Source organism: Miniopterus natalensis, chromosome 9, assembly GCF_054644295.1.
Source record: "Miniopterus natalensis isolate mMinNat1 chromosome 9, mMinNat1.hap1, whole genome shotgun sequence".
In the NCBI taxonomy this organism is placed as follows: domain Eukaryota; kingdom Metazoa; phylum Chordata; class Mammalia; order Chiroptera; family Miniopteridae; genus Miniopterus; species Miniopterus natalensis.
In genome coordinates this window covers 81,038,026-81,057,679 of record NC_142089.1, presented here as the reverse complement: position 1 = coordinate 81,057,679, position 19,654 = coordinate 81,038,026, and the positions used below count along the sequence as shown (strand labels likewise).

At 50.0% G+C, this 19,654-nt stretch overlaps 1 protein-coding gene across 1 annotated transcript in view; it reads left to right on the top strand.

Annotated features, from left to right (window-relative positions):
- Positions 1-19,654, top strand: part of GMDS (GDP-mannose 4,6-dehydratase) — a 570,121-nt gene that overhangs the window by 477,505 nt on the left and 72,962 nt on the right. Inside the window, exon 9 of the mRNA XM_087820697.1 lies at positions 1,452-1,548. Within this exon, the coding sequence (XP_087676823.1) occupies positions 1,452-1,548 (97 nt within the window). The remainder of the gene's footprint in view (positions 1-1,451; positions 1,549-19,654) is intronic.

Sequence of the window (19,654 nt, the reverse complement as noted above, 5' to 3'; positions counted from 1 at the left end):
TACTTACTCTAAGCATCGACATAGCATTTCCAGGTGAATGTTCCAAAAACTTAGCTCTGATCCTTCCAAATCAGTCTAGTCAATGGGAGGAAATTAAACCAAACAAGTAAATTATCAAACATTCCTCTTTGCAGAATGTCGCTCAGTGTGAAAGTCCTGGGAAAGAAATATGGGGCGGGGGGGGGGGGGGGTTGTTATAGTGTTCGGCACACTGTGTTCTCCTTCTCTCTGTGCTGCGGGATGTCTCCACATTTGCCGGGAGTGCACTGCAGACCGCACAATCACACACCCATTACTCCTCCGGCGATGAAGTAGTGCCCTGTGCTATCAAAGAGTGAATTGAAAACAGCATTCAGATGGTTGCTCTGAAATGAAGCTGCGAGGCCAGCTATGTCTCTACCACCCAGCCTGCCTCCAAAATATAACTGTGACCAGCACCTGGGTCACGTCGTTGAATAACTAAGGTAATGCTCTACTCTTCTTTAATCCCCACTGTGACCCAGGGGCACACAGAATGCTGTTGCTAGAGGACTCATCTCCAGCTGATAAAGCAAACTAGTGCTGAGGATAAGCCTTGAAGTCAAGCATTGCTTTGTAATTTCTTTCCCTTCTTTGCCAAATGGTTTAGTTATAAAAATAATTCAAATTATATAGTATCTTCTGTCTGGGTATTAGATTTTTGAAATCCAGAGGTCAAAATTCTTTATTTCTTTAAAAAATGAGAACATAAAATGGAATTCCAGCAAAAAGCTGGCCTTGATACTTGTGAGCACATCCGTGCAGCAGGCAGCATGGAGCTAGGGGGCCCTTGTCAGGATCCTTAACTGTGGCCAACTATAGGTGTTAGAGGGAGAAATAACATTGTAGCTGAATTGAAGGAGGCAGAGAGATACTAATGTACCCTCTCTCAGCAGGAAGTAAACTAAATAGTTGTGCACTTTTTGGAGACTTATTAATGAGGCCCACTGCTGACTGGGTAGAGCAAGGGAATTTACATATAATTCAGAGGTGAAATGAATGGTTAATTAGGATATGAAACTTATTCCATACTGGAGGGCATTGAATTTACAATAAATATCCATAAAACTATAAAAATAGGAGACAGAAAAAAATTAATAATTCAAGACAATTGACTTCATCAAGAACCTTTTAAAGACGTGCAAAATATTTAAATTCCCTGAAAGCTGCCCAATTCCTTATTTTGAGTAATCTGGTCATTTCTAAGGTCTCGCTTCTAAAGCTATCTTGATTTTCTTACAAAGAAAGGAGAGCCCTCGCTTTCTGAAGAGACCTAGAAAGGCTCTGGAGTCGCTGCTCTCTGATAGCATGAGAACCCCGCCTGGCTCCCGTCCTAATGAGCTTACACACTGCTGCAGGGAAGAGGCTGGGCGAGAGGGACCACAGCCGCCAAACGCTCCCAAGCAATTAAAGGCTGTTTGTCTTCTTTCCAGGTGGGAAGGAAAGAATGAAAATGAAGTGGGCAGATGTAAAGAGACCGGCAAAGTTCACGTGACTGTGGACCTCAAATACTACCGACCAACTGAAGTGGTAAGGGCTCCCGGCCGCTGGTGTGTGGCCACACTTGGCCAGCTGTCTGGGAAAGTGCTGTCACTGAAAGCCGAAGCCAACCTCAGAGCTCCCATCCGGCTCTCTGGCGTCTCTCAACAGGCGAGTCCAGTGAATTGAGTTTGAGATGGTGGTCTCCCCACTAGGTCCCTTGCTTTACAAAGGAAGGCCAGGGTAAAACACATTCGTGGAAATGGTGGGTCTTGGAAAGGGCAAATCTCATTGTGTCAGTCCCCTGCTTTGGTGTCTGAACCCTGGTACCTATGGGAGGTCTGGATGGCTGCCTGCCTCCTCAGTGCACACACGCACTCATAGGCACACAGAAACGTCATGAATGTTCTCCCTGTACATTAACACTCAGCTCCAGTAGTCTTCCTTTGGTCCTTTTCTAGACAATGTACCACACCACTAATGTCTCTGCTCCTTCCTTTCCATCTACAGTATGTGCAACACAATTGTACTATTGCACCTCTTATAATTAATTATGCTCATTTGTTGACATGTTTTTCTCCCATTATCAAACTGTGAACTCTTTTAGGATAAGCACTTTTTTTAATATCTTCAACCGTAACAAAGTAGGTGCTTAATAGATATTGATGGATGAACAGACATTTCTAAATACAGAGGTTTCTGTATCAAGAAATGGCCTGAAGATTGTTAGAACATAACAGCCTCCTTTCGTAGATTTGTGAAAACTCCTGGCTTGGTATTGTTGCTTACACTTTAATGTGGGTCACACTCATTATGGGCACAAAACTGAATTGTGTTACGAATACCTAAAGATAATAGAAGTGGCACCTTCAGGGAGAAATGTTCCAATGTGATGGTTAGCTAGTGACATGCACACTAACTGTGAAAATGGGATCTTGTGAACCTGTTTTACCTGTGTTTTGAACCAAATTCCTATGTGTTGGACAACCTCTCAGAGGTTAGGAAATCCCCAGTGAAGAGAGATTGAAAGTGCCTGTGTTTGTTCAAAATGTCTTGTTTCAAACAAAAGAAAAAACTTCACTTCATGGGCTCCACACACAGGAGGAAGTAAAAAGAAAAGCAGCGTGCAGGCCAGGGCTGCAGAGGGACGCACTGTCCCCGCCGGGCGTGGCCGGCCCCCGGGACCATGGCTCCCTGCGCTGGCCCGGGCTGTGCGAGGAGAGGGCGTCTGGGTGGGAGGAAGGCTCCCGCACACCCCGCAGACGCAGCCAGCAGGCCTGTGCGCGGCCCCGCACGCATTGCTTCCCTGTCCTGAGAGGCGCCCCGAGGTGTCAGTTTTCTGGAACGTTGCACAGGTCACATAAACAGGCAGAGCTCTTTCTTTGCTAACAGAATGTGTCATCTCAGCGTGGAAAACTTACCGAGCCGGCAGAAAGCTACGTCCTTGTACGGTTTACATGTGGCTCCTTCTCTCTCTCTGTCACCAAGACAATCCCAGAAGCTCAGAGGTCCTTAAAGATGGTTGTCTGTCTTTCTCACTTGGCAAGGTGTAAGGTTGATAAGAGCACAGAACAAGAGAGTTTGCCGAACAGGAACAGGACCCCTGGACTAACAAGACGGTTCTTGAAGCCCCTCTACCGTGTCCCGACGCTATGTCCACCCCGTGTCTTTGCGCATTCAGACGTCACTGTCATACCTGTTCTGCAACTCCATTCACAGGGATGCTGTGGGCCAGAGGAGAGGTGTCCTGTTTCCTGCGCGGGCTTTATTTGCTCACTGATTTAGCTCCCACCCCGATTCCCTAACTCCCTGTTTTGAGTCTAGATGTTCACCTGCATGTCGTCTAAGCCTCTAGGCTGCATTAATTTTGTTCACTCCACTTCAACGGAGTGTTCCGTGGGGCGAGCTTTTCTTGTGTGGGGAGACTAAACTTTTAACCTCATGGCTCAGAACGAGGAGCTTTCCCAAAACAGGGGTCAGTTCTACAGCCTTCTGTGGACACGCCTCAGGGTGACAGGACTCTTCCAGGGGACAGGGGACCGGGACTGAGCACCGACTTGTACATGGGCGCCCACTTAGGTGTGGGCCTCACTAGCAGCACCGCCAGAGTGGGCACGAGTCCCGGAGCGCTGCATGCTGAGGTGCGCCTGCGCGCGGGGCGGTGCGGGTGGAGCCTCTGCGTGGGAGCCACGCGCTCAGTGCCGAAGCCCCTCCCGCCAGCCCCAGGCTTCCTCACCTCTTCCTCAGAGTCTGTAAAGCGCGTTCTCCTGAAGAGCTTTAACCATGTGCGTCCCCCACGGTCTTCTACACACAGGGCACCCCAAAGCCAAGGGCGTAAACCAGATCTCCTTAGCATCCCACGGTTCCAAAATGACTAATAGAAAAGAAAGAAAGAAAACTTGAAGAAAATGATAAGGACATACCAGGTCTCAGAACAGCAGTATCCTAGAGCAAGATAAAGGCAGAGCTGTACGTTGTTTCTCGAATAAGATTCTGACTAGTCTTAAGAAAGGCTCTTTTCTGCCTGGAGGCCAGCCAAGTCCTAGAGCATGCTGCACATGCGCCGTAGAGCGCGCCGCCCCGCCGGCGTGCCGCACGTGCGCCCTAGAGCATACCATAGAGCACACCGCCCCTCTGGAGTGCCGCACGTGCGCCCTAGAGCATACCATAGAGCGCGCGCCCTTCCGGCGTGCCGAAGAACGTGCGCCCTAGAGCATGCCATAGAGCACACCGCCCCTCCGGCGTGCCGCACGTGCGCCCTAGAGCATGCCATAGAGCACACCGCCCCTCTGGAGTGCCGCACGTGCGCCCTAGAGCATGCCAATAGAGCGCACCGCCCCGCTGGAGTGCCGCACGTGCGCCCTAGAGCATGCCATAGAGCGCGCGGCCCCTCCGGCGCGCCGCACGTGCGCCCTAGAGCATACCATAGAGCGCGCCGCCCCGCTGGAGTGCCGCACGTGCGCCCTAGAGCATGCCATAGAGCGCGCGGCCCCTCCGGCGCGCCGCACGTGCGCCCTAGAGCATACCATAGAGCGCGCCGCCCTGCAGCAATGCCGCACGTGCGCCCTAGAGCATACCATAGAGCGCGCCGCCCTGCAGCAATGCCGCACGTGCGCCCTAGAGCTCGCCACACCTGCCAGAGTGCTGCACGTGTACCGTAGAGCACTCCGCACGGGCCATAGAGCATCGCACAGGCGCCATAGAGCAAGCCGCACCCACCACAGAGTGCTGCACATGCGCCATAGAGTGAGCCGCACGTGCATTATAGAGCGAGCTGTATCCCCTACAGCGCGGGCACATGAGCCAATGACTTAAGACCTCATCAGCGGCACCCAAGAGCCTTAAATCTTGCTTACCTACCATTATGGAAGGAAAGCTTTTGTTCTGAGCTAAGCACTAGGGCACCCAGTTAGAACTGAATGGAGTCACAATTTTTGCTTCTTTACCGGTTAAGCCTCTGGGTTTCCTTTGAACATTTAGGAGTTTTGCTAGCGTGATGAGCTTAATCCTGAAAATTAAACTTCAAATTCCTCATTGCCCCCGAGTTTCAGTATTTGGTGATGGTATTCTCAATACTTAAGTTATGCCCTCTTAAAATTGCCTCCCACATAGCTTTCTCTATGTGCGCACATTTACACCTAGATTAATTGCATTGTGCGTCTGTTCCAGGGGTGGGAACCTTTTTTCTGCCAAGGGCCATTTGGATATTTATAACATCATTCAAGGGCTATACAAAATTATAAGCTTAAAAGTTAGCTATGAGGAAAGCTCCTAGATTTATTGAATTTGCCTGCAGTTGCTTTGGCAGGGCCAGACCAAATGATTTCGCAGGGCATCTGGGGCTGGGCTGGATGGTCCCCACCCTTGGACTCTCCTCATAGAGAAGTAGGGCTGTTTAAGGTGGGCCCCAGGCCAGGCTTCCTAAGTACAGAAACTGTCAGTCACTAGCTGTGCGCCCTTAGGCAGATCACTTCTCAGGAATTCCATTTCCATCTTTAAAAATGGGTTTGGTAATAGAACTTCTTTCAAAGAGTTGTTGGAAATTAAGTATACAAAATATTAAAACAGTATCTGGCACACAGTAAAATACCCCATATCGATGCTATTTTTTTTTAATTTATAGATTTTAGAGAGAGGAAGGGAGGGAGAGAGAGAACATTGACTTGTTGCTCCACTTATGCATTCATTGGTTGCTTTTTGTATGTGCCCTGACCAGGGATCGAACCTGCAACCCTGGGGAATCGGGACAAGGCTCTAACCAACTGAGCTATCCGGCCAGGGCTGATGCTGTTACTGTTATTCATTTATTCATCCATTCATTATTTACCAAGTGCTGTGTTAGACCTTGGGAATACAGTATGAACAAGATAGACACAGTCCCTGCCCTTGTGGAGATTGTGGTTGTAGAGGCCTCAATCAGTTGCTTGACTCTAGTACCTTTTGAAAAGCAGAGTGGTATCATTGGTGTATTATATAGATTAACCAACAAAAGGTAGATAACAAGGTATAATAAAAGCTACTAGAAAAGATTGATACGTGATTTGATTTTTCAATTCTTGTTTTATTTCATTTCCATCCTTTCTGATAATCTTTCAGAAGATTAAGTAGCTATTCAGTAGTAAGAAGCGTCATATAAATATAAGAAGATTGGCATTGGCCTGTTACTTTAAAACAACCACAAGGCATCGTCCTTCTGTTTGAGAGTGTTTAACCTGGAGAATTTACAGAGGTTGAGGTAATGAAGTATTCAGCCTAACGTGCCATAATTTCTAACCCCACCAAATGCTCAATCCACTTAAAACAATTTTAATAAGTAAGATTATTTTGTCTAGTGAAACAAACAAAAATCTTTTTTCCTGCAGAGCATTTTAGGAAATGGCATGGGGGACACAGCCACAGACTAAAAATGAAATCACATATTTTTCGTTAAAATGCCTCCACTGAAATTCTAGCAGATGACACAAACTGCATTTTTTCTTGCTGTATCATTTGTCTTCAGCGTTCATTTTTCTTGCTGTTGTGTTTCTAATGTCCTCAGTTGTGATTGGTTTTTGTCTTATTTATTTAGATACTTCATGTTCATTCCTGTTCTTTTTAGATATTAGAGAAAATCATGAGTTAATATCTAGAATTGAGAAAACAATAGCTTTAAAGAAGTTCTATATGCTAAAGTAGCACCTGCCTTCAGTAAAATCACGTGGCCTGTCCCTAATCAAATTACCATGTGCTTGTTCATTTGTCCCCTCTGCACACTTCCTAATATTTTTCTGTAAGTGATGTTACACTCAGTGGCCCATAATTGCTCACTCTGTCTCCTAGCTCTGTTTAGGATAATGCTATGTAACACCTTCCAGAGCTCGGGAATCTGATCTGTCATCAGAGCATCTGTATAGAAACCAGCAAGAGCTCCCCACGGGTCCCTCTCTGAGTTGGGGGTCCTGAAAATGTCCCCTTTGACTCCCTGTGCTTACCACACTCACACTTCCCTGCTGGCAGCAAGAGATTAGATCCTCTCTACCCCACCCCTCTTCCCCCCGCTCCGGGAGAAGCCACTGATCTCTCCAGGTGCTGATTCTCCTGACCCCTAGGGCTCTAGTCCTACCCTCTCCTCCTGCCTGTCTTTGTTCCTCTTCTGACTGCTGGGAGCCCGCTAAGAGGATGCGGAGATCAAATGAAGGGCGTGTCCCTTCTTCCTGCATTCCTGGACATGGAAGTGGAGGCTGGGCTGCTCGTTCTGTGAGGCCCCTTCCAACAGCCACATCCTAGCGTTTCTGCTTTTGTAACTGTCAGACCAGAACATGTGGGGTGTTGTCACTAAGGCCCCATCCAAGTGTTTCCTCTTTCATAATTACTCTCTGAACTTCTTATTCCTGCATTTATCAGTAGCGCGTATCTCTAAAGCACGGCTGGTGGACCCTGAGCCTCCCTCCCAGGCTCCTCCTTGTAACCTCATGTCCTTCCTTAATCACGCCGGCCTCTGTGCCCTTTCCTCCGTGGGCTTAACGCAGAGAGCTGTAAGCCTCGGCCGCTTTGGTCGATTCTCCAGTATTCCACTGTATGTTTTCCATACTTAATCCCATACGAAACCGCCAGGTGGATATGGCCTTCCTCCCCCAGCCTGGGTTCTTTCTGGTCTGTGCCCCTCAAGAGCATGTCATAGCTAATGAAATAGGAACTGTGTGCCCCCAACTTCTTCTGATTTTCCTTGAAGGTTCTTATGATTAGATCCTGATTAGAATAATATCATTAAAGACTCAAAAATCTTTATGAGTATACATAACTAGATTCATTCTCTTATCTTAAAATATCTTTTGTATTTATTAAAATCTTTCTAGTATCTTTAATATCGATGGTTTCATTCCTGTACCAGTAGGGAATTCCTATAAAATCTGTACTTTCTTTCTAAAAGAAGCTGCCAGGTAGTGACCACCCTCATTCATAACTGTAGTGTTGGCCTCTTAACATCTTCAAGATAAATTCCAAAATCCCAGAAATTCCCTTCAGTCTCTGTAGCTACTTTCCTTAGGAGTAACAGTACTCAAGCTCAGCTTCTACCTGAACTGGCTCCTATGCAGGTCACTCAAAGACCAAAATTACGTACGGAGACCCATCCATCACTAACGTCCATCACTGCCGTGGCCACCTGCTCCCCCTCTTCATTTTATCTAGTCAGTGAGACCTGGGTTCTGGAATTTTAGAAACCCCTCTTTGCTGTCTGTTTTTTAAACAACTCAACAGTGCTTTTCTGTTCTATCGAGTCATATTTACCTCCTAAAATAACTATAATTTAAAAACATGCATGGAGTTTCTTGGCTAACACTACCCATGATGTTCTTCCTCCACCCTGTTCCAATAAGGTTACTTATTCCTGTCTAAGTTTGATTTTCCCCCAGCACATTATTCACTTGTGGACACCAAATATTATGGGTCTATGGAAATTAATGCGTGTATACTGACTTTGGGCTCCTGTCTGTCTTTGTCTTACCCTAGAGGCTTCCTCTTGCCTCACTCCCCTCGCCCTCGGCTCATGGCAAACTGGTTTCTTCGTCTGTTGTTACATCTACCGGCAAAGTGGAGAGTTCCTTTGACCACTTTGTCAAACCCATCAGGTAGATATTCACAGTGATGGTCTCCCTTTTTGACGTGGTAGCTCCAGTTGCCTCCTTAACAGTCACACTTCATGTGCTTGGCCTGCCATTAAATGCCCAGTTTCACCCAGCTGCTGTGAAGAGGCGCTGTGCATATTCTGTGATGCTGTGATAGCTCGTGAGTTTCTTGGATCAGTCAGAAGTCTACTTCATGAAAGCCTGGTATAAGGCTTTCTAAGCCAAGACGTGGGCAGGTGTCTAGGGACTAAAAGATTCTCTAATTTTTAGGATTTCCAAAAGGAGTCCTTTATATAATACATTCATCATATACATTTAAAATATAGTGTTTACTCACCTCAGCTCTCAGAAATACATCAGTATATATAATAAAATAAAATATCCTTATATGATTAAGGTCTTAGAGTTTCAATTCAGAAATAATGTTTGTTGGATTCCTGCCATGATTGTAAGTCCTGGTAGCGCTGTGAGAAATACAAAGATGGATGGGGATAGGGTCGTTGTTCCGTAGTAACTTTCAGGCAAATGAGGGGCAGGGCAGCTGGGAAGCTCCTGGGACAGTCACAGGCAGGGGTCACAAGGAACTAGCTGAACCAGGACAGTGGAGGGAGAAAAACATTGACAGACGCCGGGACATTGCCAAGATGGTGACCACAGGATTGGGGATCAAATTGATCATGTGTGGAAAACAGGCAGAACTGGAGGTGACCCATGAAGTAAAGGCTAAGAGTGAAGGGTGGTGAGCAGACAGTGATGTCATAACCCGCATGAGATCACGGGAGAGGACCCAGTTTGCAGGGAAGCTGTTGAGGTCCGTTACACTCCATGCCTTAGGGATAGCCATGCAGCAACGTCAAGCAGGAGTGCGAGCTGGAGGCCTGGTGTAGAAGGTCAGGTGTGAGGGCTAGGTGTGCGGGCACTGAGAGCTGAAGCCTGATATGAGCCCCCCAAAAGAGTGTTTGGGGTACAGGCAAGGAGGAGAGAAGAGCATGAAGGCTGGTCGCAAGCTGTTCAGGTCTGAGTGCCAGGAGGTGTGCTTCAGAAACACTTGAAAAGGTGGGTTAAGAATTCAGAGCTCACAAAATAAGCATTTGTATCCCAGAGCCTAGGCCCAGACTAAAGTGTCTCCCTCCCTAGATAATTATTCTCGGGGGGGGGGGGATACCAAAGCATTTACTTTTACTGAGAGGTGATCACTACATCTCAGTCCAGGCAGAGCTGGATAAACAGATTTCTGATTCTGAGTTGATGTGCCCTGGAAGTCAGGGTGCAGAGCACGTTAGGATTCCTCAAGATCAAAGGGCTTATTGTCAGTACAAGGTTCTCTGCCCTGCATCTTACCGTTTTTATTACCATCATCATCATTAATTATCATCATCGTCACTCATTTCTGTGGAGTTATTAGTTATGAAGAGGCACCTGAAAGGATACTGAGCTCTCCAGCTCCTAGGTTTCCTTTTATTTAAACACTTTGTTTTGTATCTGTGCAACTTTATGCAGACAAACAAGGCTATGCTTCTTGACCCAATGGCGGAAATGATGGTCATAGTGGGAGGTGGGGGCTGATTGGTGGCCTTCTGGTCTGATTCGGTCTGACCTGTATGTCCCCAGCAGCTCGAGCAGGCCCTGACAGCCAGCCAGTTCTGTGGCTGCCCCGGTGCTTCAGGGTCCCTAACAGGCTAGACAGCAGCCACATCCATGTTTACTGCCAGCCACCCCCTCACACCTCCCTCAAAAACCAGGATGCAAACCTGTCCCTGTTCTTGCTTCTGAGAGCCTGGGTGGCACTTACACCGTCTAAATCCTGTGTTGGTTTCCTGTAGTTGCTGTCACAAACTTAGCAGCATAAAGCTGCACAGATTCATTACCTTGCAGTTCCAGGGATCAGAGGTCTGAATTCAGCTTCACCGGGTAGAATTAGGGGGTTGACGGAGCTGCGTCCGTTTGGAGGCTGGAGAGTCCTTGGACCGCAGGGCGTCCCATTGGCAGAGAACCGAATTCATCACTCTGAACCGTTGCTGGGTCAGTGCCCTCTCCCGTTTGGAAAGCACATTATTAACCACTTGGAGGAGAAATAAGAAATGGAGGACTCTAGTTAATTGTCCGTTTAAAATTCCATAATGTACACATTCAAAAAATACCATTAACATGCACTTGGGCAGCTATAAATGAGAACAAGCCTTACTGAAGTCTGAGGGAACACCCAGCAGAGGGACAAGAAAGGCGTCCTGAAGGGAGGGAGCTTTAGAGTAGGGTTTTATAAAGACCCGCAGTGAGAGCGAGCGAGCATTCCAGGTCACGGCAGGAGTGCCCTGGGAATGGACCTCCGGCAAGGACCGTCCTGTGGCGCGAGCAGGCCCAGCAGGGGAAGGAGGAGAAGCCGGGCTCATCCCCACAGGCACCCACCAGCCCCCCTCTGTCCCCCAGCGTCTCCTGGTCCGGCCTGGCCCCTGCCTGTCTACAGCCAGCCAGCTGCTCCTCCTCTCTCTTCATCTTCTTTTTCTTCCCGTGTTTTTACCTTTTCCTGCTATTGTAAGTCTTAAAAACCAGCCACGTGTTATCCTTATGCTCCATGGAGCCACTATTCTTTCTGAGACCACCAGCTTGTGTTTTGGTCCATGTAATCTAACCCCTGACTGGTTCCAGTTCTGGAATTGTCCCCAATAAGGGGCATACAGGAGGCAGCTGATCAGTGTTTTGCTCTCACATCAATGTTTCTCTCTCTCTCCCCCCTCCCTTTCCCTGTCTCTAAAAGTCAATAAAATAAAAAATAATTTTTTTTTAAATCATCAGATTTGTATGGAACCAAAAAGATCCCAAATAGCCAAAACAATCCCCAGAAAAAAGAACGAAGATGGAGGTATCATGCCACCTGGCTTCAAATTATACTGCAGAGCTACGATAATTAAAACAGCATGGAATTGGCAGAGAAACAGACACACAGACCAATGGAACAGAATTGAGAAGCCCGCAAATTAAACCTCAGGAATATGGGCAAATAATTGTTAACAAAGGAGCCAAAACCATACAGTGGAGAAAAGAAAGCCTCTTCAGTAAATGGTACTGGGAAAATTGGGAAGCCACATGCAAACAAACAAAATTAGACTACAGTTTGTCTCCATGAACAAAAATTAATTCAAAATAGATCAAAGATATGAATGCAAGATCTGAAATAATAAATTACATAGAAGAAAACATAGGCACTGAACTTATGGACCTTGGTCGTAGAGAACATTTTATGAACTTGACCCCAAAGGCAAGGGAAGTAAAGGCAAAAATAAATGAGTGGGACTGAATCAAACTAAAAAGCTTCTGCACAGCAAAAGAAACTGACAACCAAACAAACAGGCAGCCAATGGGATGGGAGCTGATATTTGCAAACAGCAGCTTCTACAAGGGGTTAATGTCCAAAACATGTAAAGAACTCATACAACTCGACACCAAACAAACAAACAAACAATCCAATTTAAAAAATGGGCAGAGGACCTGACCAGACACCTCTCCCAAGAAAACATACAAATGACCAACAGATATTTGAAAAGATGCTCAACTTTACTAGCTATCAGGGGAATGCAAATCAAAGCTACACTGAGATCCCACCCCACACTGTTAGAGTGGCTGTTACCAACAAGACAGGTAATAACAAGTGTGGAGAGGCCGTGGCAAAAACAGAACCCTCATTCACTGCTGGTGGGAATGGAGACTGGTACAGCCACTATAGAAACAGTCTGGTAGTTCCTCAAAAAATTAAGACTAGAGTTACCATATGACCCAGCAATCCCTCTTCTGGGAATCTGCCCAAAAATTTTGAAAGCAGTTATTTGCAAAAATATATGCACCCCTATGTTCATTGCAGCATTATTTAAGGTGACTATGACGTGGAAACAACTAGTGGCCTTCAGTAGAGGACTGGATAGAGAAGATGTGGGCCGTGCACAGAGGAATACACTCAGCCGTAAGAAAAGATGGAATACTGCCATTTGCGACAAGGGGGGACCTTGAGAATATTATGCTAAGTGAAATAAGTCAGTCAGAAAAAGCTAAAAACCATATGATTTCACTCATATGTGGGCTATAAAACCGAAACTCATAGACACAGACAATGGTATGGTGGCTACCAGAGGGAAGGGGGTGGGGGTAGCGAAGGGTAGATGTAGGCAAATGTATGGTGATGGAAGAGGATTTGACTGTGGGTGGTGGCCACACAGAGCAATATATATAGATCACATATCATAGGGATGTACACTTGAAACCTGTATTGAGAATGAAATGAATGCAGAAGCAACATTAGGAAGACACTGCACCTTTAAGTCCAGGTTGTTTCCATTATTTTTGAAAAATACATTAGCAGAGAAAGTGTCCCCAACGAGATCATCTGAAACCACTGCTGAACTTTTGGGAATTTCTCAAATTTTCTTTAAGGCAAATTAAGTAGCTGCTGAAAAGAAATGTCTTTGTGTGAGTTAGTTTTATTTTTGGAAGATTAGAGAATGCCAAATTCCCTTACTGAAATTCTAAAGTTTAAAACAAAATATAGTGACAATTTGGATATGTCCTACTGGCTGCAGTATAAATTTAAAAGGTACACGTCTCAACACTTTCTGCTCCCAGTGCTCACACTGTTATAAATCTTAAAGCTCTGAAGCTGTCTGTCTGCACTGTAAGGTACAATGACTATTTCCCACCGATCCCGGTGGCCCTGCACACACGTCAGCCCACTGAGCCCGCCCCGCTCCTCAGGCAGTTAGCCCTCAGCCCTTTGGAAGTCTTGTCCCGTTGTGCTGTGTCGTTCCCACCGGGGACCATGGGAGCAGGAATGACATCTGCCGCCTTGGATGGCACCCGGCACATAGTAGGGGCAAGTTAATCAACGCACGTGTGCCACGTGAGAGGCTCCTCAAGCTTTTGGCCATCTCCGGTATGAACAAAACTACCCAAACCCATGTGGTATACTTAATTAAATTCTAAGTAATGAGACAGGTATAAAAATATTTTTCCTCTTTTTCTGGTTGAGATTCTGTGGCAAGATGCGTGTTGAGTTTACAGCTCCCATCTACGCAGCCAGCCTTTGAACAAAGTTCATACTCCGTGGCTGCCCCTTGTGTGCGCGCCCCTTCGCTAGTCCTTGTATTGCTGCCCCCGCGTCTTCTCCTGGTCTTGCTGATCGCCCTTCCTTTTGTTCTTCATCTTTTCTGAAATTCTCCTTTTCATAAGTTCTGATTGCTTTCCCCTGCTCCCCGCCTGCAACTTCCTTAACTATTCAAAGCGTGGTAAGTGAGCTAGCACACCAGCGGTAGTGAGCGAGCACCCCGGCGGTAGTGAGCTGGCACACGGGCGGTAGTGAGCGGGCACCCCGGCGGTAGTGAGCTGGCACGCCGGCATTAGTGAGCGGGCACCCCGGCATTAGTGAGCTGGCACGCCGGCGGTAGTGAGCGAGCACCCCGGCATTAGTGAGCGGGCACATGGGCGGTAGTGAGCGGGCACCCCGGCGGTAGTGAGCGGGCACATGGGCGGTAGTGAGCGGGCACCCCGGCATTAGTGAGCGGGCACCCCGGCATTAGTGAGCGGGCACCCCGGCATTAGTGAGCGGGCACCCCGGCGGTAGTGAGCTGGCACGCCGGCATTAGTGAGCGGGCACCCCGGCGGTAGTGAGCTGGCATGCCGGCATTAGTGAGCTGGCACGCCGGCGGTAGTGAGCGGGCACCCCGGCATTAGTGAGCTGGCACCCCGGCGGTAGTGAGCGGGCACCCCGGCGGTAGTGAGCTGGCACCCCGGCGGTAGTGAGCGGGCACCCCGGCATTAGTGAGCTGGCACGCCGGCGGTAGTGAGCGGGCACCCCGGCATTAGTGAGCTGGCACGCCGGCGGTAGTGAGCGGGCACCCCGGCATTAGTGAGCTGGCACGCCGGCGGTAGTGAGCGGGCACCCCGGCGGCAGTGAGCTGGCACGCCGGCGGCAGTGAGCTGGCACCCCGGCATTAGTGAGCGGGCACCCCGGCGGCAGTGAGCGGGCACCCCGGCGGCAGTGAGCGGGCACGCCGGCGGCAGTGAGCGGGCACCCCGGCGGCAGTGAGCGGGCACACGGGCGGCAGTGAGCGGGCACCCCGGCGGCAGTGAGCGGGCACCCCGGCGGCAGTGAGCGGGCACCCCGGCGGCAGTGAGCGGGCACCCCGGCGGCAGTGAGCGGGCACCCCGGCATTAGTGAGCGGGCACCCCGGCGGCAGTGAGCGGGCACCCCGGCGGCAGTGAGCGGGCACGCCAGCGCTGTTTCCTGGTGCCTCTCTATAGCCTGACCCTGGAGCCAAGTGCCTCCGCGCATCCACGGCATGGCGTGGGCATCCGCGGGGCGTAGCGTGGCACACTCCCGTGGAGAACCTCATGCTGCCTGAAGCCCGGGGGTACTGCACAGCTACAGCAGACGTGCGGGCTGCTTCTGAGGCTGCTCTGTCCGAGGAAGTGCACCTGCCAAAGGGAGGTGTTTTTAGCGTTGACTGTGAATAAGAAATGGCCCATGGCTGCTGCCGTCCTTCTCTTCCTCCTCCAAGACCGTGTTTGTAGAGCGGAACGTCCAAAGCAGACACCTCACTGCCGCGCTGGTGGTGCCCATCGCCCGTGTTCCTCGGCTGTCCATCTCCAACCTTAGTGATGGGAAGGCGAGGTGTGGGCCAGGGAGCCACCGCAGTGAATGATATTTGGAGCCAAAGTCTACTAGAAATTTAGTGGCATGTTTTCAGTTCCTTTTGACTAGAACCCTCAGTGTTTTTCTTCTGTTAAGTAAGACTAAAGTTTTAATATATGATTGTAGAAGGGGCAGCCATTTAAAACAGTGGTTTTTAAATTTCTGAAATGTGTTGGGGTTACAAAGATTTTCTAGGAAGGCTTGCAGTGTCTTCTTTGTGAATCTGTTTTGGTGAAAAATGTAGTCTAATGCACTGGAATCAGCTTTGGGTATAGTTTCTAAAATAGAGTTTTCTTTAATACCCGCCCCCCCTTAAATGAAGAGAAGTGGCCTGACTGCATGTGGCTCTCTTGCTGAAAACGTTAACATCTCCTGAGGGTGTGAAGAAAGAGCCCGGATGGGTCCACGGCCCAGATGAACAGGAGAAGGAGAGGAGGAAGCGTGGATCCAAGCAGTCGCTCATGCTCCTTCCAGGTCCGCGCATTGTGCTGCTAAATGAGAGGCCAGGAAGGGTTTCCCCGCAGAAGGCACATCTGTCCGAGGCAGCATGCGTGCCAGGGCGGGGTGGGCAGCCCACGCCCACGTGGAATATTCTCCCTGTGAATCAGCACCTCCCACCTCCCCTGGAAGTGGATGGCTGTTAACAGGGTGCGTTGTCTCTGTTCAGCTGGTGAGAGGCAGTGGGAGGCAGCAGGGCCAGAGGGAGGAGGCACCGCACAAACGGGCAGCACCTGACCTGGCGTGGGCAGGGGAGGCACCCAGTCACCACGTGGTGCTGGCAACCACCGCTGGTCCCAGGAAGGGCAAAGATAACCCAGCACACACCGGGGTCTGTGGCAGCACCAGGACACGGCACCCGCAGGCCAGCCCAGGCCGAGGGACGGTTCCGTCAGGGCCGCCTTCACTGTGTTTATGAGAAGGAGGCATCAAGCTCCTGTGCTCTGGTGTGTGTGGCAAATATGAGACAGAGCGGCTGCGTGTCCAGGTAGAGCAGCACAGCGGCCATGTTTCTCCTGACTTCCCAGCCCCGCGTGGATGATGCGGTCCGTGAAGTCCCGGGCTCACGGCTGGATTGCTCCCTCGCCTTCTCCGGCAGAAACAGCTGGGGCGCCCGCTCCACGCCCCGTCGCCCTGGGCGCTTGTCAGCCTCTTGGCTCAGCTGCTCTCTCCTCGGCCCCCGCTCGGCAACCTCATCTGACTGTCCCACTGAAATCCCAACTGAACAGCTCACTGTGCACTAGAAGTGCCCTTCTTTCCTCTTCTGCGTTTTTCATGGAGTTACTCTTTTTTTAAACAACCCAACCTCTTTTCTTTTGTCTTTTCTCCATCTTTATGGTTTTTCCAAGCAGCCGGCCTTCATTTCTAACACACTGTGCTCTGTGGTCTCGTGAAGACTGAGGGAAAGCGTGTTTGTTTTGTGACGTTGAGTTGACGGATAAGTCATTATTTCTTTTGCATCTCCCATCCGCAAGGCCCCGCACCCGGCCCTCCCTGTGGGCAGCAGGTTGGGATGTGCATTTGCAGTTTACGGTCGTTTCTGTAAACCGTTGGTGATGATGTCAGTGTCTTCATCTGAAGTAAACCTCAAGGAAGAGCTAAGACAGACTGCAGCGCCCGAGAGCTGTGCGCTGAGCCGTCTCCACCGTGGCCCAGCGCCTGCCTCATCTCCCTGTCAGCTGAACTTCACCCAGGCTCTAGGAGGTTAAATTACTATCTGCACACCATGGTGAGATCTATGGTCAAAGATACCATGTTCGTAAAACTGATGTGATTGTTATCAAGGAACACTCCCCAAGCAGGGCGTCAGGATTATCTGAACTGGTCAGCGCCCTCCCTAAGTGCTCCGACGCCCAGACCCCTGGCCCCTGAGAGTTCCCTTGCAGTGCTGGAGTCTGTGTGTCTGAACGCCGGGGGGATTGAGGAGCAGGTCATGCTCATGGGACTACAGACGGAAGAAGGAGCCAGGTGTTAGCAGACACTCAGGTGAGGGGTTGGGCCGGGGTTTCAGGGCATGTTCTGTGGGCGACTGTCCAGCAGGACCACCAGCGGACACCTGCTAACTAGCACATCATGTCAGCCCAGTGGTAACGGTGGCACTTACGGTGCCATATTAACAGGCCCTTCCTCCCTCATCCATATGCCAACAGGGACTGTGGTCCATACTTCCCAGAATCTGACCTGGAAGATGGCTTTCCTTCCAGAAGACTCCCAAGTCACTTAAGGGGTGGGACAGGGACACATGGGTGCCAGGAGTCTCATGGGTGAGGCCAGAGTGACACACAGAGATAAGCCAAGTGGACCAAAGCACTGCACTTCAATTAACATGTGAACATGGTAGAGGAACACCTCCCCCCACCCCCCGCCCCTGGCAGGTGTGTGTGCAGGGGGTCAGCGCAGATCGTGGCAGATGGGCTCCTCCACTGTTCCCACCGATGCGCCTCATCGTGACTAGAAAGGCAGGGCTGCTGTGGATGCTGCAGTTCCTGGTCTGAGATCTGTGGCCAGAGACTCGCTTCTACCCAGGCAACAAACAGAATTACTGCATATTGTAGTGAAGTCCATGGTCCTCAAGTCCGGAGCATTGTAGTCATACAGGAAACTGAAATAGAGGTTTTCCCAGGGCTTAGCCTCAAACCAGCTGAGCCACGCTCTCCTCTGGGAGTTCAGGACCCTTCACGGGCCCACGGAGGCAGCCAGCTTCGAGCCAGCCGTGTCCGCAGGAGGGGAAGCCACACCCTTGGTCTGCAGATATTTTCGTAGTCCCTGACATTTTTTTGTTTCATTAACCTCTTTGAGAATCAGATGAAAGCTGATTTTTCCCAGGGGAATAATGCTCAGAGTACAGCATTTCTTGTATAATTACAGGGTCATCCTTCCTTCCCACCATCCATGCTGAAAAAAAACAAACCTGAAGTGTCTAGTCCAGCCCGCTCTTCTCTAGTCCCAGGTCCAGCTGAGCTTGAGTATCTGCAGGCTGTTTATTTTCTAGGTGCTTGTTTTGAGTGACATTTTCTGTGTAACCTCCCCGCATGGGTCTGTGGGTGAGCCACTCACACTCATCTGGGGACATGGGGCGTGGCACCTTCCCCTGCACAGCAGAGCAGGAAGGCCTTTGGTCCCTCAAGGAAGGACATTCTTGGGACCTGCCCATTGAACTTGGCAGCTTCCAAAGATAGTTTACCCATTAAAGTTAAGTTGATGGTAGAAATTTAGAAAGGATTCTTTGTGCAGACAGCCTTGGTTTCCCCAACCCGTCTTCCAGGAGCTCCAGCTCGGAGTGAGCCACTTTCCAGAGTGTCCAGGGTTTACTTGGACGTGTCCACACAGCCGCGTGTTTCAATGCTCTGTGGCGAGGCCTCACCTGGCACTGCCTGCTGTGGTCCTCTGGCACCAGAGGCTGCTGCTCTGCGCCGTCTGACCCAGCAACCTGTTTATCCCAGGCCAGGTGCAGAGCACATGGCCACGGAGTGCTGATGACCGAGTGAGTGCTGCAGGTGCACGTAGGGAAGGCCGGGAGCAGTTAGCTGTTCTGACCAGCCGGTGTGATTCATTTTCTTTACCAAGCTGATGACTGAATCTGCGGTTCTCGGCCACAGTGTGGCTCAGCTCAGGAGTGTGCACATCCACACGTTTCGCGCTGTCTTGTGGAGGGTGGGAGCGCAGGCAGGGTTCAGAGGCAGTCTGCCCGACAGGCAGGGCGGGGACCGCAGCCCGCCTGCCCGTAGGCAGTGCCGGGGCCCCGCTGCAGCCCGGCTCAGACTCCGGGGTCCAGGCAGCATGAAGGTAACGTTTTAAGATCTGAAGTCATTCACATGAAGTGAGCTTGTGTAGGTTGGGGCTTTGTTGGCATTTTATATACATGTGCAGTTTACTTGACTCTTTCCAGAAATAATCGTGCAGTTAAGCCCTAAGCTGTTGCTTGTGGTGCAAACCCTCTGTTTTTGGGTGCTCTGCCCAGGTGAGCCAGGCAGGTTTCCAACTGAAAGACCATTTTCATTCACAGGAGAGTTTCCTTCCCCGAAACTCCCCATTCTGGTTTAAAAACGTAACTCTCGGTCCCAGCTCTAGAGGCGGGTTACAGTATAGATTCCTGGTAATTTCCTTTCCCCTTTATTCTCTGGTACGCAGTGCCTCAGCTTGCAAGGACAGCTCAGAGAGCCAGGGTCTTGCCGGAGGAAGCAGGGCGGAGTCGAGGCCTCAGCCCCGCAGCACTTGTTCACCTGTGTGCTCCTGTGGAGACAGCGCGAAGCTCTGTGTGCCTCTCTCAGTCCCGGCGACAGGCGGGGACACCTCTGTCGCCCTGTGGCAGGTGTGGGGCGGCTCTGCTGCCTGCAGCCTGGTCTCGCCAGCACATGCCTCCCAGTCATGCCCCACC